The sequence below is a fragment of the Chenopodium quinoa genome, unplaced genomic scaffold, assembly GCF_001683475.1.
Source record: "Chenopodium quinoa cultivar QQ74 unplaced genomic scaffold, ASM168347v1, whole genome shotgun sequence".
NCBI lineage: Eukaryota > Viridiplantae > Streptophyta > Magnoliopsida > Caryophyllales > Amaranthaceae > Chenopodium > Chenopodium quinoa.
Genome location: NW_018744996.1, coordinates 3176598 through 3199876, shown reverse-complemented (window position 1 = coordinate 3199876; position 23279 = coordinate 3176598). Strand labels below are relative to the sequence as shown.

Genomic DNA, 23279 nt, shown 5'->3' with positions numbered 1-23279 from the left:
TCTGATTCAGTAAATTATTATGATGATAAATGATGAGCTAACACGATCCTATTGTTGCTCAATATTTCAATAACACCACTATATCAATGAACTACGATAATCTAATAGATCAAGTAGGGCGTCCTCAAGTAATAGGAGGAAGATCTATGATACCATAATTAAATGTCATAAACTCAAAATTCATTCGCAATTTAGTTTTGATTTTCAATTAGGTGTAGTCGCTTTATTTGATAATTTACTGAACTTATATTAATTTTTGTCTAGCATCCTTTTAAGACTTTATAAATCAATAAAAAAAAATTGGAAAACCTCCACTAATTGTGCGGATTATGTAAAACTAAACTTATATAATATAAATATACGATGTTATTTTTTTCTAGCTAGGGTCCACGAGGGAACACGTTTTCCATTTTCTTATAAACTTAGTCCAGGCACAACTTACACCTTCATACCTCACGTCGGTCATGCGAAGCTATGCCAAATTGCCAACCTCGTGTTGGATCATGTCGTGACTTGTGCTTACCAAATTGATGCCATATATAGACATGTCTATGCAATATTATACATAAATATTTAGTTAACCATTAAATCAGGCAACACTTAATTATTATGGATATGAGTTACACTTAATTATTTTATCACCCTTCAAATAAAAATTCCTACACAAACTCTACCAAAAATCAAGTAATTCTTACTGATATATAGAGTATTACGTCGTATATAGAGTTGTACTCCGTAATATATAGAATTCATACATACTTCCTCCATTAAATGTTAATTGCAATAAAGGAATATTTTATATCTCACTAGTAATACCCCTTTATTACAATTAACATTTTACAGAGAAAGTATATAACATGCTTTTTATATACTCGTATCAGAGCATATAATAAATACGAGTACATATATAACATGCTTTTCGTATATATCCGAGTATATCATAGATACTTAGCGTGACCAAACATCTTTTGACTTATTCTAAGAACTACCTCATATTTCTATCTTTTGGTATTCCAATAACCCACCACTGAATTGCCAAATATGGATTAAGGCCAATAGGCTCTATAGGGCTACTTGCTCTTTTCTTTCATTCCAAATACGTGGTATTTAGTAAACACGTAACGCTAAATGGACCCCACTCTTGTAATACTAAACAGTAAACACATGGAAACCCCAATAAGCTATTACAGCTAATAAGCACGCCTTTCTTTCTCCTCTTTGGATTAGCAGCCCCATAAACACAATACTGTATCTTTCAACTTTTTCCTTATTCCTCGTTTCCTAAAGTTCTAAAGAGTCTTCATCATCAAATCAATTAATAAGCTTATTTTGTTTTATTTTTTAAAAGTTGACATATTTTGACTTAAACATATCTTATTTATTTGTATTTTGTGATCTATACATGATATTCAGATAAAATATATTCATTTCGGGTTTTGTTAGATTTATTTCGATACATAATCTTTGCATCTACAAGATTTTAACGTTCTGGAATATGTGTTCAAAAATAGAAATGTTTACTACGAATTTGATCTTATTTCTATGTATTTTAATTTATAGTTATAATATGAAATAAAAGATATTAATAGTTTAAAATCACATTTGAGTTTGTGCAAATAGTAACAGTAAAGAGCTTTCAGGAACGAAAGAAGTATAATTCTTTCAAAATATCGATTCTTTATAATTTTTTTATCAATAATTAAAGATACTAATGATTGAGTTTATACATTGACGCCAATGAAATTATTCCTTATTATATGCGTAATTGTTATACTAATTCCTCACAATCCGTCCACAAAAATTCAGTTGGGAAGAGATTTTTTCCAGAGCTTAAAACTGCTAATGACGTTAGCAGTTTAATATAATGAATTGCTATTATTGTTACCGCTAGTGGTATTAGCGGTTTTACTAATACTAATCCCTCCGTGTGTTTAATAAGTGTAACACTATGACCGCCATATAATTTTGGGCAATTTAAGTGACTTAAATAAAATACTCGTAAGAGGTAAGTGGGGTGGTTGAAGTATTAAAATTGTATAAGAAATATATTGGGGTTAATGGTTTATTGAAAAGTAATTAATGGGAGAGAAAAGAAATAATAATAAAAATAAATAAATAAAATAAAAAGTAGTAGTGGATTTGGGTGGGGTCCATAAAAGAAGAAAAGTAAAAATATTAAAATGCAGTTTTTTGGCGGCCAAAAAAAAAAAAAGTGTAACACTTATTAAAACACGGCCACATTTGGTAAGTGTAACACTTAGAGGTCGTTTGGTTGACATGGGAAATAAATTCCCATAAAAAGTTGTATTTCATAGAAAATTACTCCCCTAATGAAATTCTCATAATTTGTATGGTTGACAATGTGAGAATTACAAATCCCCATGAATTTTAATTAACCAGGAAGGCTACGAATTTACTTCCCATGTTATGTAGGAAGTTGAAATTCCCATGAATTTCTATTTTTTCAATTTTTACTTTTATGTGTCAACCAAACAACGACTCACACATCAATTCCTATAAATTTTCATTCCCCATTTTATACTGTCAACCAAACAAGGCCTTATTAAAATACGGAGGAAGTACTAATGTTATTAACAGTTTTCAATTAACATATAAAATCAAGTGTTCCATTGCTAAATTACTACAAGTGTTAGATGTTTTAATTAAAATGAAACTGCTAAACCCCTAATGGTTTAGAGGTTTTATTAATCAAACCAACATCAAAAGAGTTACAATAACTAAAACCTTGGTTGGTGTTGTGTTTAGAGGTGAAACAAATATGGTATAAAACTGAATCGAACAGCAAACCAAATCGAATTAGTAATGCAGTTCGGCTTTTTTTTTTTATATAAATATGTTTTGGTTCGATTTTTTAAAAATATGGTTCTGTTCGATTTGGAAAATAAAAATAATCGACTTGCAGTTTGGTTTTGATTTTGGGATTTTGAAAAATTAAAAAACCAAACTGAAATTTTGGCCCAACCAAATTATAGCCCAATTCTAATTTTCTGCCCTACATATATAAGGCCTAAAAAAACCCTTATTCTATTCTTCCTTAATCTCCAGTCACTCCACTCACTCGTGCCTCTCTCACTCTCATTGCCTCCCTCTTGCGAGAGTCGCCACCGACCAGGCGACCACTCTCACAACATTACGATCTCTTCTCTCAACTCACGATCTACTCCGATCCTCTCTCAAATCTCAAGGACTCAAGGTATGCAATCTTCAGTCTTAATCTCTCAGATCTTAATTATTTTGGTAATAAACTAATTAAAAATCAAATTTTGTTGTAAATTTTGTTAATTGACCGAAAATAAACCAAATCAAGCCCAAAAAATTTACAAATCAAATCCCACAAATTGCGATTTGGTTTGGTTTTTTTTTTTTTTTTTTTTTTTAAAAAAAAAAAAAACGAATTAAAAACGATGTGATTTGGTTTGAGCCGAATAGTAATATGGTGCGGTGCGGTTTGAAAAATCCCAAATCGAATAAATATGATTTGGTTTCGGTTTGGGCAACAAACCACATCATAAACCAAACTGTTACCCCTAGTTGTGTTAATGGTTTTATTTTAACTAAAAGGAAAATTTGATAATTTACACCTAGTATTAATTGTTGTCGTTTTAATTATAACCTTACCAACATTTTTTTTTTTAATTAACACTATTTTTCAAATTATCAAATTTTACCCCCTCTTTACTCATCCCTTCTATTGTGACATCATGGTGGGCCCCACTGACAATTGTTACTCCTCTATTCTTCTCTCTTCTTTAATATCTATCTAATTTTGGGGAATTTTCAGTTAGTTTGCTAGGCGTTAGCCAAATTAGGGTTTTCATCCGTCATTGTTCTTCCATCCAAACAATAGAAATGTAACCAAGGAGAGGTATGTGTAAATAGGGTTATAGAATCAATTTGGGGGGGTTTTTGTATTTAAATTAGGGTTTATGAAATCAATTTAAGGATTTGATTGTGATAACAGTTTGTTGCAAAATTGATTCTTATTTTGTGAATTACTGTTAATTAGGAACAAAATTAAGGGTTAAAATTTGGTTAGACAACATTAATGAGGGCTCAAATTTGAGAAGGAAAAAGGAGAGTAAGAGAGAGCAATGAAGAATCTACCAGTTTAGGAAGTAAATTTGATGGTTGAACTTAGTAATGAGGGTAATATAAGAGAGATAGTTGAACAAAAGAGTGAGAATCGAGAGAAATGAGGGAATTTGAAAAGGGTGACGTCACAATTGAGGGGTTGAGCAAAGAGGTGGTAAAATTTGATGTTTTGAAGAATTGTTGGTGGTAAAATAACATAAAAAAATTGTTGATGGTTATTACTAAAACAACAACTATAATAGGTGGTAATTATTAAATTTTCCTTACTAAAACCTTTATCACCAGTAGGCGTAGCGATTTAGATCAAAAATAAAAAAAAATTTAATTATGTTTTTAATCAATCATACGTGAACGATATATATATATATGAGGAGTTAGTTTTGAGACGGTTGCATATAAAGAATTAGTTTTCATTATAGCATTATATATGGAAATTGATTTCTTCACAAATCTATAATATTATTAAAATTCATAGGGACAACATGCTAACGTCATGTGTCACCATCCTTCATATGATTTGGTGTCACATGTGCACCATATGTCATCCTATGTGTCATATTTTTCTCTCACCACATTGAATTGTAGTAACGTTTAGTCTCTTTGAAAAACTCTTCAAATGTATAACCTCCCTACTTAAATTTGATAATATCTTATATATATGTGGAAAATTAAAAAAAAAAACCTTTAAAATACTCTATTTTGCGAAAAAAAAACCTTTAAAAGCTTTTTGGCTAAAGAAAATCCGATTTTTAACATTCTAGCAAAAGAAGATTTGATTGTAAAAAAAATTTGCTAAAGACAACCTATTGCCTTTAATTCACTTAATTAAGTTCTAATGTCTTCTAGTTATCCTCTAAATCTCACTTAACCATTTACTAATTAACATAATTTATAAATAAAAAAACAAATACCACCAGCCAGTCAGTCCCCCCTTCCCCCCCTATGGCTGGCCCCCCTCCCCCAACCGAGCTGCCGCCTTGAACCCCCGACGACCCACCTCCACCGCCAGTCGACCCTCATACCTTTCCCCTTACCCCCGATTTAACCTTCCCCCTCCCTAAATCTTAACATCGAGCATGTAATAGGTCTTTTCGGTCAGGTGCCTCACTCTTCTTCTCGCTCTTCCTCTTCTCTTCTCGACTCGCTCTCTCTCCCTCTTTCTTGTCGTCATCACCGACCTCTCTAAGGATCATCCGCCACTCAATGTTGATGCTCTCATCGCTGTCTTAATTAAGTTTCCGGTTGATTCTCTAACCGAAGAAGAAATCGTCGGCGTTAGGTGAATGGTCAAGGTTAAGGTTTTGGGAAGGGGAGGGTTGTAGCGGGGGTAAGGGAGGAAAGGAGGGAGGTCGACCGGCAGTAGATACCCCTCGCCGGTGGTAGGGGGGTTCAAAGCGGCGGCTTGGTTAAGGGGAGTGGGGTGTTGCTATAGGAGAGGGTGGTTGGCTGGTGGTGGGGGTGGTGGTCTTTGTTTCTATTTTTGTTTATAAATTAATTTAGTTATTAAATGGCTAAGGGAGAGTGAGAGGGTAACTAGAAGAAAATAAAGCTTAATTGATTGAATTAGAGGCACGAGGTTGTATTCACAAAAAAAATTTAACTTTGAGTTTTCTTTTGATAAAGCTGTTAAAGTGGTTTTTTTGCAAAATGATGCATTTAAACGATTTTTTTTTTTTTTTTTGGCAAATTTTCCTATATATTAATGAAAGATGACACTCCCTTCGTCTCCAAATGTTCTTCCATTTAAACTATGTACGTTTGCCACTTTAATAATATATTCATGGAGGCGAATTAAATAAGACCTTACATGACCATGTTATGCCTTATATATTAAAAGTAATTTAAAAGATTCTATCACCTTATGAATAGTGTCAAAATTACAAATGGGAAGAACAAAAAGGGACAGAGGGAGTATATATTATTATTATTTATTCATTTACTTATTAATAATATTGGCCAATATTAACCCTTCTTAATTAATTTTGATCAAACTTATAAATTTATGATGAGACGCTACATCACCCAGGCAAATAAATAGTATATTATTATTACACCATACTTTGGATTTGAATTAGAAAATATTAATTTAATTTTTTGATGATTTATTATTTATTTAATCACTAAATAAAAAAAAATTACCTTAATGGGCAATGCCTTACCGTTCGGTGTATGTAAGAACCTTCAAATTGTAACAATTACAATTACTAGTCTTGTTCTAATTCTAATTGCCAACCAACTAAAATCATAATTATAGAGTATCAAATCGGATGTTCGGATCGACTTAGGATTACTCTTTCCTTAACCCCACTAATATACGAAGTATAAATATAACCCTCTCCCTCCTCAAAAATAACCTTATATTCCCCGAAACCTTTGGGTTGAATTTATTTTCTCTCACCTCCCAAAAAATTATAAAAATAAAATCAACCCTTGGGCTAATACTGTGGGTGATCACTGTCTCTCCTTCAAACCCTTTTTTTTCTTGCAATAATTCTATTAAGTCGGTGTAATTTTTGCTGAATTTTTCTGGGTAGGTCTGATTCTTGCATAATTTTTCTGGGTTTTTGATTTTCAGAAGAATTATTTTGGTTGGTTTCTGGTGGGATGATGGAAAATAGTAACTATAATTATAATAATAATCGTACTTACTGGAAGAAGAAAACAAAGGCAGAGAATTGCAATGGCGGTTCAAGGTCGAGATCACAGAACAACAACAGGAAGCCTTCTTTTGGCAACGGTAATTTGTCAGACTTTCTATTTTTGATATTTTCTATTTTTATTGTCAGATAATCTGAAGTTTCTTATAATTAAATTACAATTTTTTGGGTGTTTGTGATTTAATTTTGAACTTTGCCCATATAAATTGAATGTAGGTTTCCTGATTTTCCATTTTTTTTTTTTTTTTGAGATTATCAATTAAGGTTTAGCTTATTTTGTAATTATCGTGATAAAATCCCGTCTACATTATTGCTCTTGCAACGCTACGCTCTATACTTAATAGACCAAAACAAACAATTCAAATAAATATCTACTGAATTTAGGAACTTTACAATTAGAGTAACATCAAATTAATTGACTTACTTTTATCTTAATTTTGTCTATATTTATATATATTTGTGTTAAATTAGGAAATGTTGTGTTGAGTGTCTGACATTGATATATGAGGAAGATTTTACCTGATTTATTTTCTACTTGTTTTTATTTATTTATATGAAAAAGCAAGGAATAAAGTGTTTGGAATCTTTTTGTACACTATTTTTGGTGTATATGTTGTATATTTCCTTACACACAACCTTTGTATGTTCTATAAAGGGGTGAAAGACTAAAAATACCTATGAAACCAATAAACTTTTGTGTTTGATGGAGAGAGCAACTTATGATATGGAATAAATGGCTTTGTAATCATATATCATCATTTTGGAAACCCTAGCCTAGTTGAGCAACGCTACATGAGAATGCTATGAAATTTGTCACATTGTAGGACGATTAAGACTGTTATCATGTAGGTATCTTTAGGAGGATGACCTTAAACGCAATAGAAACGCGCTAGTCCATTCCCTTTGAGTGATGATCATGATCATGGACCGTGTTTTTACATGACTTACTCAATGAGGTCCTAAATTTTAAGTCTTTGACGTTAAGCAAGTTATATAGATTAGATTGCAGTATGCTAACAAAGAGGGTAGTTAAAGCATGTCCTGTGCATTATAGATGCTCCAAATGAATTCGCATTATAGGTAATTGGTGTCCTATTTTAGATGTATGATGGGGCAGGACTTTCTCGTCTTGAGCTGCTTCTATTAATATTTATTTGCTTCATTAGTTGAAATTTGGAACTAGTTGATCAAATGTATTGTATTACTCTACGGTTTCTTTTTTCTTTGTATCTACTCCATAGAATAGTGCTCAACCTCCACTTTATTCTGTAGGTGGGCGGCAGCAGTCTACGCTTTCACTGGAGAAGAAATTCTGTGCAGTGGTAGGAAGAGTATCATGGAAAAAGATATTGCATACACAAAAATACATGTTCCAAGATGAAAAGATAATAAATTGGAAGGACTCTGCTGTAGAGGAGGCTTTCTGGAATGCTAAGAAGCGGTTTTGGGCAGAGGCGCTCGGCCATCCTTGTGACATAGAACTACCTGATCCTGACGTCTTCATTGACAACATTGACTGGGATTCCAATGTCGATCCCAGTCTTTTATTAGACTTGGAGAAGAGAGATTCAGATATCTCTTGTGAGGCGGATCAAAAGAACAGTGGTGTAGTTGTGGGGATTCCTGTGGTACCGGAGCAGTATGTTTTAAGCCCCATGGGATGGGGAGATGCTGAAGAGGAGGGTCCACAATTAAATAATCCTGAAAAGCATGACAGTGTGAATAATGCAGAGAAAGGTTGCTCAAATAAAGGTTGGGAAGATGATAATTATGGCCATTGGGGTGACAACATTGCGAACAACGCAGAGAAAGGTTGCTCAAATAATGGCTGGGAGGCTGATTTTGATAATTGGGGTGACAGAAATATGAACAATGCAGAGAAAGGTTGCGCAAATAATGGTTGGGAAGATAATTACTTTGACCATTGGGGTGACAAGGTTGTGAATAACGCAGAGAAAGGTTGCTCGAATTATGGCTGGGAGGCTGATTATGATCGTTGGGGTGACAGCAATGTGAACAATGCAGAGAAAGGTTGCTCGAATATTGGCTGGGATAATAATTTTGTTTACGTTGCTAATGATATGGTTCACTACAAAGAATATAATTGGGAAGGCTACGGGACCAATAAATGGTGGGATCATCGTAGCTACAAGAAGTCAGATTATGGGGGTCAGCATGGGTTCAACATCTCCCAGTATCAACATAATGGTAATGACCAGTCATTCTTCGGTGATTTCGGAAGCAACAGAAGAGGCAATTTTTCTAATATTGAACGCCCTCTGATAAAGTGGAAACCTGTTTCAAGGCAATGGTAGATTAATAGTATGATTGTGAGCAAATTTTGCAGGAGCTTAAAGCATATTAGCAGTAGTATTTTGTTGATACATAATCAAATTCTTTTGTTAATCTAGTATCATAAATTCATAATGCGGTTATGCGGTAGATCGATATGGTAATACTAAGGTTAGTATATACTTGTGCTATTTTGTACTGTAGGAGGTTATTTTGTAGCTGGATGGCATGTTTATGTGTATAACATGGGGGATATATGGAAGAGTTATAGAATGAGCTTGTTGTGTTAAGCGTTCTCAATCTTAATAATAATCTCTTGTTCTTGGAGATTGATCGCGATTTTCTTTTTCTAATGAACCGTACCGTTTGCTTAAGATATGTAGATCAACATTTGTTCTTGAAATTTCTCCTTTTGAAAATCACAAGTTTTATGTTGGTTCATGCTGCTTTTTATCAATGCAAATCAAATACAGTAGTTGTATTAAGCAACCAAGCACCAGCTTTATTTGTTAGGCTCTCTTTGTCAATCAAACTTCACAAAACATATGCCAAAGAATATCCCATTAGTCCCTCCCATACCCTGATATGCATTTACTATTTTATCCTTCTTGAACATGTAAAAGTGAATGAGAGCAAGTGTTAGTTTATCACACCTTCATAGATAAGTATTGTAAATTCCAATCAGAATGACATTTTTGTAATAAAATCAACATATGTGAGTCCCACACTTACTTAAAACTTGTTAATCTATTTACAAGATTGTTAATTGATTTAAATTCCAAGTTTATCAAGGTGATAACTTGGATTTTCTCGATGAATGAAGGATCATGCATACAAGATCATGTGCACGAGTATTGTTTATGGTTTTGGCATACAACATACGGGAAACTTAGCTATTTTGCTACCAAATAAGAGATTTTTTTAAGATAAATTTAAAGTAATACAGATAGGGTAAGATTGAATTTTAAAAGTCATGCAATGTGTTGGACTAAATCTTTTATCATGAGCCAAAACCACAGTTTTTGCAAGGTTGTTATGGCCAATTGTCTTGGGGTTGTTCATCCTAAGTTCCACATGGAAGAATTAAGGAAGAAAAGATTTCTTTATAAGTGAGTGACACTCCAAGTAGTATAAGAATTTTTGAAAAGATGCCAAAAATAGATCCGTGTAGATTAAGCCTAAAACAAATAATATCATATTAATGTACTGTGCATGCTGACTTGACAAGGTAGTACATAGATGACCCGGCCCCGGGCCCAACAAATTGGGTTACATTTAAGTCTTATAAACACTTGGAAGCAAAAATAGCAAACTTCCAAAGTTAACCAACAACCAAGCTACCCATTAACAAGTTATAATAACATAACAATGCAAGTTAACAACCATGAATTGTTATGGTAGTAAGATAACTACTCAAAAGCCTAAGAATGGAGGGGCAAAATGGGAAACAAAACAAAAAATTCTCTCTCCTCAAAATCGTCCTCCTTTTGCCATTAATTAGATTTGGTTCAGTGGTAGTGGCTAAGCCAAGGACGGCAAAAAATCTTCAGGTGCAGAAAGGCCTACCCTTCAAGATTGCACTCTTTGCTGACTTGCATTTTGGTGAAGACGCGTGGACTAAGTGGGGCCCTCTTCAAGATGTTCACTCTACCAAAGTTATGTCTTCTATCCTAGATCAAGATAAACCAGGTGATGATATGATCATTCCTTAAATTTTGTGGTATGATCATTCCTTAAATTTTGTGGTATATTAAGCTACAATAATCTTCCTATCTTCGTGTGTAATTTTACTATCATCTCACATTTCTTCCTATTTAACCCGTGGTGTACACGAGGATCATAGAGTGGATGGACGGTTTGTCCCTCCATCTCTTCCAGGTGGCCAGGTCCCAGGAGTGACCTGGGTTCGATCCTCATCCCCACCCTTCTTGTGATAGGAGGGGCATCCCGTATCTTACCGCGTAAAAACAAAAAAATTGTGGTGTACATGTTACATATAGTGAGAAATTTTATGTATGGTACTAAGATGGACAACCTAGTCGTATACAATGTTGTCCCGTGTAACCCGATCACTTTGTCTAGTGAATAATTGTCATATGTACTGTGTTTTTAACGTCAATATATTTTGATTTGATCATGTAATAATAAATTTTGATGATATAGAAGGGTACAAAGTATCATACATAAATTAGTGATGACCTTTTTTTAATAAACGGAGGTTTATGTGATTGTAATTTTTAAGTAAAGGCAGTTGTTCAATACTTTTTATACACCCTATTGTTGCCCCTCATGTGGCGCGATAAAGCAATAGAGGCTGTAGAGTCGGTGATTCTGTACAACTCTTAAGAGTCTATTTTTTACTATGGAAATATTATTGTCCAAACTAAATTGTTACATTATTAGTTCAAATTGCACTATCAACATAACTATAATGTGTGAACCCAGGGGTAGTTAAGAGCCGGGGGACAATATGTTGGTGGGCTTAGCTTGTAGGCCGGGCTAGCTATATGCGCCTAGTAAATAAAGGCCCTATATTTTGAATGTTTGATTTAAAAAAGGGGGTATACTTCCTAAACTTGTTAGACTAGGAATGTGCGGCAAATGGTTCATTTGGACCAACTTAGGTAAAAATTTTATTGATTGGGGTAGTAATCACTAATGAGCCTTTCATTTCGGTTTCACTTCAATTCGAGTTATTGTGCTGTGGATCACACCTTCACAGGATGACTTTGGAGACAATCCGGTTGAATTCAGGGTATAAGTAAACTTGCTTTAGGTTCTTTTTCTTTCACCAAAAAACAAGTAAACCTTTATTCAATCTCAAAGTTGAAAAACTGACTATGTTATGATATTTTGCTCTTCATCAGTTAGCCTCAGGAATCGTACCTGAGTTTGTTTGTGTCTTGTGTCCTTTCTGCTATTCTCAATCAATACCATTTAACTGTGTTAGTATAAGCATGATTGCAACAAGATCCTGAACTCATCATGAGCCAGTGCATATATATGTTACTCGAATTCCAGCACTTGTCGCGATCTTTTTATGGTCTTACATTAATAATCTACAGCTGTGGGTGCAGACTTTGTAATATATCTAGGAGATGTCATCACTGCTAATAATATTCCAATAGCAAATGCAAGTCTATATTGGGATCAGGCGCTCTCATCAGCTAAAAATAGGTGCATTCCTTGGGCTATTGTCTTCGGCAACCATGATGATGCTCAATTTACATGGCCACTGGAATGGTTTTCAGATAGCGGAATCCCCCCTCTGAAGTGCTCATCAGATATTTCATTATCTTCAGGTGACCGAATTTCCTATAAATTGAACTTACTTGAATTTCTGATTAAATGACTTCATTCTTTCACACAAGAAACCTATCTACTTATTTTTGTTACACCTTATCTTAATATGTTTTAGTTATAAATTGAACTTGAACTTGGGTAGCCCTGATCAGCTGAATATTTTTTTGGAAATTGATATTTTGCAAGGTTAAGAGCACAAAGCCTTAGTCCAGCCTTTCGATCTTTTTTCCTTTATGTATGTATGCCTATGCAAGAAGCATTGATTACGATTCATCCTGCAGGGGAGGATAATTGCGGCTTCATGGGCACAACGCGTTTGCAGTTGATAAATCATGACATTGGAAGCAAGACATTATCATTCTCTCAAAAGGGTCCTAAAAACCTATGGCCTAGTGTGTCCAACTACGTCCTCAAGATTTCATCGTCAGATGATTCAGAATCACCGGTAGCCTACCTGTACTTCCTAGATTCTGGTGGAGGGTCTTATCCGGAAGTCATATCATCTGCACAAGCAAAATGGTTTAACAGCACGTCTATGGAAATCAACCCTGACTCAAGGTACATAAAATTGTGCATGATATTGATTTGTTTCTTCAAGTTTTCCCGGACAGTAACTAATATGACAGATTAACTCTTTCAGAGTGCCTGAGATAATCTTTTGGCATATTCCTAGCAGAGCTTACAAAACTGTGGCACCTTCTGGTGAAATAGATAAACCTTGTGTAGGATCGATAAACAAAGAGACTGTTGCTCCTCAAGAAGCTGAATATGGGATCATGAATGCCTTAGAAGCTCGGTCTTCAGTTCAGGTATGCACATTCACAACTGCAACGTTAGTTATTCAAATTATAAACATTCTTTACAGCAAAAGTTCAGTCAGTCGTCAATCTTACTTGGTGTAAACATTCTGGTTGATTATAAAAAAAGTTTGTTGTTTAAATCTTTTGTTCTTCCATGATCATATCAGCACGTATATTAGGATTTATACAATAGTTACATAGTCTGCTTCATATTTATACTAGGCTGTGTTTGTGGGGCACAATCATGGACTAGACTGGTGCTGCCCTTGCAAAAAATTCTGGCTTTGCTTTGCGCGCCACACTGGTTATGGTGGTTATGGAAATTGGGCTAGAGGAGCTAGAATACTCGAGATCACTGAGCAGCCATTCTCTCTCAAGTCATGGATTACAATGGAGGACGGTTCTGTACATAGTCATGTTTCGTTGAAGTCTTGATGTCATCTACTTCCTCTGCTTCTTTCCACTAAAAAGAACTTCGAATAAGGCATTGGCAGCTTGTTCTGTACATAAACATTTTCCAAGGTATAATTTTCCATGTAAATTTACACAAATCTTCATTATTGTTCATGTAATTTATAATCACCTACCAAACGAGTCATATTACCTTGGTACAATACGCAACAGATAAATGACCTTGGAGAAGTATACTAGATCATTGTGATGGGAGAATTTGGTTGCAATAGGTTAGATTCCAATAGATTAATATAACTATCCAACTGTTAGAAATGTTCCAAGTAAATTTGTCCACTTTCCTAATGTGACAAACATTCTTCCCTTCACCCTTATGCTATTCGGATATAAGATTGCTAATTCTTGACATGACACAGAAGCACTTTCTCAGGATATTGTTGATCAAAATGCACTCTGTAATAAGTATTTAACTTACTACGGAGTAATTTGCAAGGTTGGTAACATACACCAAATTTCATGGCCTTGGTATTAGTTTCAAATCCTCATAACACGATACAACAAGCTAAGGGCCAAGGTGAGGAATCGAGAAAGGGAAATTAATGATAGAGTTGGGCCTATTGGTTGGGCTGATTCACAGAAGAGGATAATGTAAAAAGTCAGAATGATGCATCTATTGAGAAATAGAGACTTACTTTTTAACAAATACTAGTATATAAACTTGTAAGTTTAACATGTCATATTGATTAGGCATTTTTGTTAATTTAATTACAATTTTATCACTTGATAAACAAAGAGATAAATTGGAGCTTCCTCAACAAAAAGCAGGGAAAAATGAATCATTTTCAACTCGAAAATGAAATTACTAGTATAAAATACCTTTTTTTTTTTTGGAAAGTATTAAATATCTTAATAATGGTAAGATGCATCATTGGATTCACTTACACAAATTCACAAAAGTATCAATGAGAGTATGAGACTTTAAAAAGAAATAAGGGAACTCTTAAATCAAATATGTTGTCTTTCTAGTTTCTACCACAAGATCATACTTACATACATATAGAACATGAAGAAAATGTCTATAACTAGGGTGAACTGAAAAAGAGAAAGCATAATTTATAAGTATATAATTAAAAAAAAAAAAAAATTAACTAGAAACATGAATATAATCTAATTTAGAGGTGTGGAAATCTTCTTTCGGCTCTAAGTCATTAGATCCACCCTGGCCCTGTAAGATGAAGTTGAACAGAAAATCCAATTATTTTTTTGAGGGTGTACATTCTTCCACATACTTTCATCTGGGACCAAGATTTAATGCAATAACTATATCATATGTTAGGATATATTATATAATTACTACAAATTAAAGAGTTACTTTTTACACTTTGATTTATTTTTTGCATGAATAACAAACAATGCTTAATGATGAGGATATGTGTGTAATTATGAAGATTAATGAGTTTAAATGTTTAATTAATTTCTGATTGCATGCATCTCTTGATAAATCTTTTTGCTTTAGATGATGAGCTCCAAATGATGACACTGGTATTCATCTAGCTATGCTATAGCTACTTCATTTCTTGAAACTAAAGGTACCTACCTGACCTTTATGTGAACTGTTTATTTGATTCAATTTGGAATGATTATATTCTTCTTTCCAAAATTTAAAATAACAAATAAATATATAATGGTACTTCCTCGGTTCTTGTTCTTTTTATGTTGCTGTTTTAATTGTGTGCGTTTATCAATTTCAGCTTGAACTTGAAAATCATGAACAGAACAACCAAATATAATTTCTAAACCCCATGCTACTTGGTTGGTATTCATCAAACTCGGAAATCAGTATGGTTAAAGTCAAAATACCTTAGATTATAATTAAACTCAAATTCAAATAATAAACACAACCCAACAAAACTAGATATAATTTCTAAACAATTTAAGTTCATCTCGTCTTTTGACCCGATTTGATTCAAATATAATCAAAACGGTCCATTTTAATTTCTCCCTTTACCTAGGATAGACAAAATACTTTTCAATGATAAGAATCTTCAATTCATAACCAGAATTCATCAATTTAATATTATTCATCAATCAACTAGAGTAACTTTTTATGGAAAGAAAACCAATTGGGACTTCCTATATATAGTAACTCCAACCTAGCTATAACCATCCTTTCAAATGAATTCAATAATGTTCCAAAAATTTTCTTTTGTCATTATACTTTTATATAAATTTGATCCATTTACATCAACTTGTACCACATGATAGAAACTAAGGAGTAAGGACTAGTCATACTTTGAAGAAAAAGAAAAAAAACATTACTTTATTGCAAAGGACTTTTGGGGATAAGAAAAAATTGGTACAGCTCAAAAGATATCCATAGACCATAATCTATAGATGGATATCACATCATTTAAGCAAATATTAAATTGACTATAATTAATTAAATTTAATAAATTAAAATCAATGAAATTCAACTAAAATTAAATTATTAATTCACCTACAAAATTCAAAATCTTCTGACTTTTTAGTTAAATTATAGCAACAATTTATGATGTTACAACTCAAGTAGTCAAGTGCCAATTTTATAATTGTCATAATCACTAATTTTAAATTATGATGTGTGAGATTAGAGCATGTTCTTGCAATAACAAGATGTGGGGTCTAAATATAAGGGTGGATAGTCTTTCACGTGTCTTGATTTTCTTAAAACAGTAATTATAAGTCTCTTTCAAGTACTATACCCCACTTTTTTGGAAGGCCTTAGCTTGATCATTATTGGAAGTTATTAAGCTACTTAATTAGTTCTCATAATTAACTTTCAAAGTTCATCATTATATCATCAAGTTTCTATTGAGTTGGAAGCTTGAAGTTGGCCATGAATTTTATGTAACTAAAGATATAATAATAGTGTAACCCTAAGGTTATTTATGTAATTGTGTAACAATACTGTTTATTTTTATATATGAGTGTTAGGGCTCCCTAATGGGATGAGCCATCGTTTATTCTTCACATATAATAATAAAGAAAGTGATATTTTCCTCCTTCTAAAATAAAGTAAAATTATGTATACTGGATCAATGGTTATATGTATTTCTGAGAGAGTAAGAGCACTAATCAAAACATCATTATTTGAAGTGCAAATATGTATGTACGCTCTATAAGTCGAATATATAACTCATATTGCATCGAAATGCATACTAATAAATATGTAAATCCAAATTCATGATATCACGAAACTAACCTACTGAGTTTAATAAGGTGTCAAGTTCGAGGCTTATAACTTACTGTACTTGTTTTTTAGAGTGGAGATTTTCTTACCTTCTTTGATCCCCGAATCTCAACCAATAACATGTGTAGCTACTTCGGAGTACTACGTAATGGATGCCATACTCGTAAGAGATGGGAGGACATGGGGTTAAGCCATTTATTTTGGATGTACAAAGAATGAGGGCCTATTCCGATTTACCGAACTGAACTGATTGAGACTAAACTGAATTGAATAGAGCTGAAATGAATTGTTTATGAGAGATAGAAATTAAGAACTAAACTAAACTGAATGGAGCTAAACTGAACTAAACTAAACTTAGTTGAACAGAACAGACCCTAAATATATAAATAGCATTCATCCTGCAAATGGATTTTGGCAGCAATCAAATTCTTCACTGAATCAAATGTTAGTCAAATTAAGGTAGGAAGTTACATCACTATAATAATGGATTTTTGGCTGAATGTTTGTTTTTCAGGCTTAAAGACATTACATCACTTTGCCCTAAGCTTCCCTACACCCACATGCATTTTTTTTTAGCTTCATCTTTACATCTGACACCACTACTTTCTTAATTATTGGAAAATAAAATTAAAGGTTTTTTTTTTTTTTTTTTTTTTTTTAATTATAAAATTTATTATTTTTTCCCTTTAAGTCAATTATTAAAGTGATTGGTGTGTCCTGATTTTGAGAAAGCCATATTAATTTCTGTAACAAACATTCTATTTGTCAATATTATATTCTCAATCTGATCCTATAATAATTTTCATCTATTTTTTGAGGAATAATAATCATCATATTTTAACTTATAGTATATAGGTTTAATTTGTTGATTTTAATAATTAATATGTTTAAAATATAAGAATTTATGGAGATCCAAAAGATTTTTATAGAGTAGGATGTCCGACAATAACTTTTGGTGTAAATTTTAGTATATGTAGAATAAGTTAAACATTATATGAATTCTGAATATTATTAGAGTCCGGGGAAAATAGCGTGAGCAATATGAGCATACCTAGTATCTTTTAGAGCAAAGTCTTGCATACTCGCATAGTACATGTACTTCATATCCAGCATAAACTACCGTAACAACGTTTAGGATAATAATTTGTATCAAAAACTTCAAAACTTACCTTAAACAACTAATTTGACAGCTAACTTCTAACATTAACAAACAAAACAACGATTAAATGTGTCCCCCTATTTTGCAACTTATTGATACAAATATATCCCCTAGGTAAACTATTCCTTTCATCATTGGGTGTAAAATGAAAGGGTAATGTCAATACATGTAATACTAGATCAAATGATCATAAAGCATCTTATTTCCTAATATAAGAAGTATAAATTTTATGGATTATATATATTTAACTTAACTTTTAATCAGTTTCACCTTTATAATAACTAGATACAAACTCCAACCAACTTAACACCAAGAAAGTAGAGTAATAATATTCAAAGAACTATTTCTGCTCTCTTTCCAAAATCAACAAGTTTTGCATTTTTAGTTGTGTAAACAATTTTTCATAAGAAAAATACTTTTTTTATTTAATTTCTCAAAAAGTGATCATCAAAAGGACACATTGGCAGCAATGAATAACTCCTATGATAGACTTGGGAAAGTACAGTGTGGTCCGCCGTAGGTAATAGACTATTTTACAAAACAAAAAAAAAAAAAGTTGGAACTAGTCTTCTCTTAAGCAGTTATAAGTAGGAAAGAGAGAGAATGAAATATGACATCTCTTCTTTTCTTTTGTCACACCAAACATCAAAGGGTAGATACATGTTCTTCCACTTCAATTCTTTTATTTATTCACTCTAATTTTTGTGCCTCTTTTTTTGGCATAATTTTCAACCCAACAACAGAATTTTGAGGGTCGGTCCAATATCATAGCTTATAATAATACAAGTATGCTATATTTTCATTACTTTAACTAGTAGATTTTCAAGTCGTTTTGTTTTGAGAGTTTAAGTGACGCTATTCATACTGGTGTTGACGGGTTTCATCTATCACTAGTCTTATGTGTTGCTATTCGACCCCGACTTACTCCTATTACTTTATCAACTAAGGTATGTTACACTAAAATTATTACTCTTTGATGGAGTTTTGCAATCTTAAAGTCTTCATGTGAAGTTTCTTAGTGTCTTCATCTTTTTCCTTTTTTAGTGGAATTTGGATAAAATTGCTAAAGTGCCTTTTTAAGCATTTTAGTACCCTTCTACAGAAATACAATTATTAAGTCTATATTAATTTTATATACTTTTTTTTTTTTAATGTAAATGCTTTAATTAATTACAAATGGGTATTGATATTTCTCCTTAATTTTTCAGGAAATTAATTGTTGTGATTAATTGGTCCATAATCTTTATGGCTAAGAAGAATTGGTGGTTTAATCTTCTCAAGAATCTAATAAGTTGTGAATCCAAACCAAAAGCAAAAAAGGTCACAATTTTTTTTTTCTTTTGAATTTTCCTCTATTTCAATTACCCATTATTTGATCACTAAATTTAATTAGTTTATGTAATGATTAAATTAAATTGCTGAACTTTTGCAGGGTAAACAAAAGCGTTGGGGTTGGATTTTTGATAGGTTAAGGTTCAAACAACTCCCTGCAACATCAACAACATTACAAGAAAAGTCACTAAGTGAAGCCAGAGATGAGCAGAGGAAGATTGCAATGAATGTTGCTCGGGCCACTGCCGCGGCTGCTGAGGCTGCAGTAGCTGCAGCTCAAGCAGCTGCGGAGGTAGTCAGGCTCACGAGTGTGTCCCGACATTCGTCGTTACGACAACATGAAAGAGAGGTTCAGTACTTGGCTGCTATCAAGATTCAGAGTTCTTTCAGGGGATACCTTGTAAGACCTCTATAGACCACGTTAACATTCCTGGCATCTTTATTACCCTCCTAAGGTCTCATTTTATTCGAGTTATAAAATAAGTTTTAATCAGTAAAAAAAAAAAAAAAAAAACATAGATTCATAGTTAGTTTTGTTTAGTATAAAATCTGTTGTAAGTGAACATAGTCGAACTGCCAATCTACAGTGCAATATTTAATATAGAATCATGATTTATGATTGAATATTTGACTTTTTTTTTAATGCTAAAGTATATATATTTTTCCCTCCCTTATTTTATTTGAAATGGCTAATTTGAGCTTGATTTGGGTAAACTTTCAGGCAAGGAAGGCACTGAGAGCACTAAAAGGAGTGGTAAGAATACAAGCAATAGCACGAGGACGAGCTGTGAGACGTCGAGTGAGCACAAAACTTCAGCATTTGAAGTGTGTGAGTCCCACAAAGGTAGTCCATACAATAAGAGTTCCTAGTGTAATTGATCAATCTCCTAGCACAAAGAACATAGTAGGAGAAAAATCCAAGGTAGGGAAACTTTTGCTGTTAAAATCTGTTTTAGCCTAACATTTTCTTTGCTAAAAATTCTTTTTCATGTTGAGCAGCTTCAATGCGAGAACCAGAGGCAATGGACTGACAGCTTGTTTTCGAAGGAGGAGATCGAATCCATATACTTGCACAAGCAAGAAGCCGTCTTTAGAAGAGAGCGAATGAAGCAATATTCATTCTCTCATCGGGTAACTACATTCTTACTTTTCCTATAACTCTTAACAACCCGTTTGGTAGGCAATAATAAATAATGAATTTTCATTTGTTCACATACAAATTCGCATAGTACGCCAACCAAATGGACCATAGATGTTTATGAAGGAATGGAATGTGAAAAGTGTATAAAATTCCAAGGACATTTTACAGGAGAGGAAATGTTCTCAAATACTTGAAGAAACACTGCCACTCCGAAACAATGAAGGAAAAACATGTCTAAGAAAACAATGGACCGAGGAAGAAATCCGTGACAAGGGATATTCAAAAGGCGCAATCTTAGAGTTACATCCGAATACAAGGAGCTGGGACTTAGGAACAAACTTGAGGATCAAATCAAGGGCTACAAATTTACCAAAACAGGATTTTACAGAGGAAGTGAGCTCCCCATATTCGCATCCTAGAAGATCATTTTCTCACACGAGGCTAAAACAAGGCATCGACGACTTCCAGCTATCCAACTCTACTATGTTTCCTACTTACATGGCTGTGACAGAATCAGCCAAGGCAAAGATGAGATCATTGAGTACACCGCGACAAAGGATAGGGTACCTCGATACATGTTTCGAGCAATATGGATCGCCGTGTAAGAGTAGGCTACATTCTTCTTGGTCTTATTACAATGGTGAGTCCAGTGCAATTGGAAGGACAAATTGTTCCTAGTCAATTATCTCAAAACATGGGAGTTCTTCACCAATAAGTTTGGAAATTGATGAATTTCTCCTTTTTATTTATTTATTGGGCTCATTTTGTCATAAAAATTTTGGTTTGTGATTGTTTTTTCCTGGGATTTGATGAAACAAAAGAGTGAAAATTTTATATTGACCAACACATAGATAGTTAATACTGTAAAATTGAGTGTCAAAGAGTTGTGGACTAGGTTGATTTGAGGGTGGTATAGAATATCTTGGTGTTAATACATTATTTTATTTTTTGTAACTTTTTTTTTTCGATTTTGATTTATTGATTGGGGGTGGCTTCTGCAATGGTGTACATCTTCTTCTTCTTTGATGAAATAATCCAATAATACCAATGTACATTTTGTTTGGCAGAAGGTTAATTGTGTTGTTTTTACAAGTTCCTGTGCTACTGAAGGGCTGAAGACATTGGCTTCTCCTACGAACTGAATCAATTATGACTAGTAAATAGACTTGACAAAATTGACTCGTTTGATTGCTCAATCTAAATTACTAATTGTGTCCAAAATTACATGGTTTGAAAGTTGACCTGAACCTGTCCGGCCCAAAAGTTAATGTGAGTTATGTGACCCAATATTAGGCTTTGTTCTCTTCACCTTATTACTTTTAGCTTGACCTGAAATTGATTTAAACAACGTGATTCACACCTAATGGTATAAATTTGTACTTCATATCTATTCCAATGGGGATACAAAATAAACAGATCAGTACATACTCTGTAAATAAAATCAATTAAACAGCAAACTATGTAAGCACATAATTTATTAACATGTACAACCATGGAATGGAAACCTTAACTAAGCTATTTCAATGGTCCAGAAAACTCGAACTTAAATTCTTTGTTAGGAGTAAATAAGCCCCAATGTTTCTCAACTTCAGGAACTCCCTGAATATCCTCATCAAATACAGAATACAAGTAAGTCTCAATATGCTTTTTAGGCTTCATCAGTGTACCTTTCTTTATTTGCTTACACAGCTTACTGATGTACGTCTTCTGATTCTCAACACTCGCAGCAACACCACCAGCTGAGGGCCAGCCAGTCTCTCCCACAACGACGTTAATTGAGTCATAACCCATCTTCTTTAAGGCTGAGTACATGGAATCCACCAAGTCCACGAACAAGTTTCCACCAGGGGCATTGAAAAGGGCATAGTCAAGTGTTGACCCCGTTGGATTAAGAATATGGGCATAGTAAGGGTATATATTGACCATAACAGGAGCATGATTTTCCAACAGAAATTTCAGGATGGGATCCAGGAACAAGAGAGCCTCGGCCACGAAGGAGACGTTTGATGGACGATCAGTAAATGGATTTTTAAGGACTAAAGTATCAAAGGCGGTCGTTACCTTGATATACCTTAATCCCTGCTTAGCCAGTGCATTTTGGATGTTTTGCATGGCGTTTAGGAGGACGAAAGACAAAGGGTTATTCATATTGTTAGTGCTTATCTCATTACCAACAACGAGGTACTTGAATTTAACAGCAGGAGAGTAGGCCTTGACATTAGTTTGCACCCACGATTCAGCTACAGCAGGATCATTGGCAAGGGGTAAGAGTACTGAGTTTGGCACACCAAGCAAAACTTTAATATCTGTACTCTTCAGGGCTGTTAAGGTCTCCTTATTTGGTTCATACAGTCGAATTCGTTTTATGTTATGTCTTTCCAGAAGAGCTATAGCTTCTTCTGGGGGTGTTTCATTCTTTCCTGGTGTTTTGTAACAAACTCCAACTTGAGCCTCTGCATGAAGGAAAAAAAAAATATACAGAAATAATTAACAAAATCATACAGAACTAGAAGTTGCTTTCATTTTGCTTCCAAATTTCAGGTTGGATCATTCCAATTTAAGTCTTATGACATAAATATATGCTTCATGTCATAAAATTGTGTTCAATTCCAAAATTATCTAGGCATTCACCATTGTTGCTATAATGTTTGAAAGACTAACTTTTGATCATGATGATCATCAACGACGATGATGAAACTGACCTGATTGCTGCAAGTTAAAAGCTAAGAGAAGTCCAATGACGAGCAATATCATGGTTGATGGACTAGCCGAGGAATCCTCAGCTCCTCCCTGTGTTCGAGTTCCAAGGAGCACCCCTATCTTTCAACAGGATTCGAGGGTA

General features: G+C 33.5%; 4 protein-coding genes across 4 annotated transcripts; 3 read left to right on the top strand and 1 right to left on the bottom strand.

The window, feature by feature from the left end:
• Positions 1-6255: 6255 nt before the first annotated feature.
• On the top strand, positions 6256-9389 carry LOC110707360. The gene is made up of 2 exons (XM_021885383.1): positions 6256-6850; positions 8043-9389. The coding sequence occupies exons 1-2, from the start codon at positions 6718-6720 to the stop codon at positions 9083-9085; spliced, it is 1176 nt and encodes a 391-aa protein (XP_021741075.1). The 5' UTR covers positions 6256-6717; the 3' UTR covers positions 9086-9389.
• Positions 9390-10257: 868 nt separating this feature from the next.
• On the top strand, positions 10258-13831 carry LOC110707359 (probable inactive purple acid phosphatase 16). The gene is made up of 5 exons (XM_021885382.1): positions 10258-10751; positions 12140-12364; positions 12647-12923; positions 13006-13174; positions 13388-13831. Exons 1-5 carry the CDS (start codon positions 10490-10492, stop codon positions 13598-13600), a joined length of 1146 nt encoding a protein of 381 aa, XP_021741074.1. The 5' UTR covers positions 10258-10489; the 3' UTR covers positions 13601-13831.
• Positions 13832-18510: 4679 nt separating this feature from the next.
• Positions 18511-21503, top strand: LOC110707357 (protein IQ-DOMAIN 14-like). Its single transcript, XM_021885380.1, has 6 exons — positions 18511-18911; positions 19173-19284; positions 19397-19696; positions 20018-20218; positions 20296-20427; positions 20606-21503. The coding sequence occupies exons 2-6, from the start codon at positions 19210-19212 to the stop codon at positions 21113-21115; spliced, it is 1218 nt and encodes a 405-aa protein (XP_021741072.1). The 5' UTR covers positions 18511-18911; positions 19173-19209; the 3' UTR covers positions 21116-21503.
• Positions 21504-21597: 94 nt separating this feature from the next.
• Positions 21598-23269, bottom strand: LOC110707358 (lichenase-like). Its single transcript, XM_021885381.1, has 2 exons — positions 23140-23269; positions 21598-22890 (listed from the first exon to the last, which is right to left on the bottom strand). The coding sequence occupies exons 1-2, from the start codon at positions 23189-23191 to the stop codon at positions 21953-21955; spliced, it is 990 nt and encodes a 329-aa protein (XP_021741073.1). The 5' UTR covers positions 23192-23269; the 3' UTR covers positions 21598-21952.
• Positions 23270-23279: the final 10 nt, after the last annotated feature.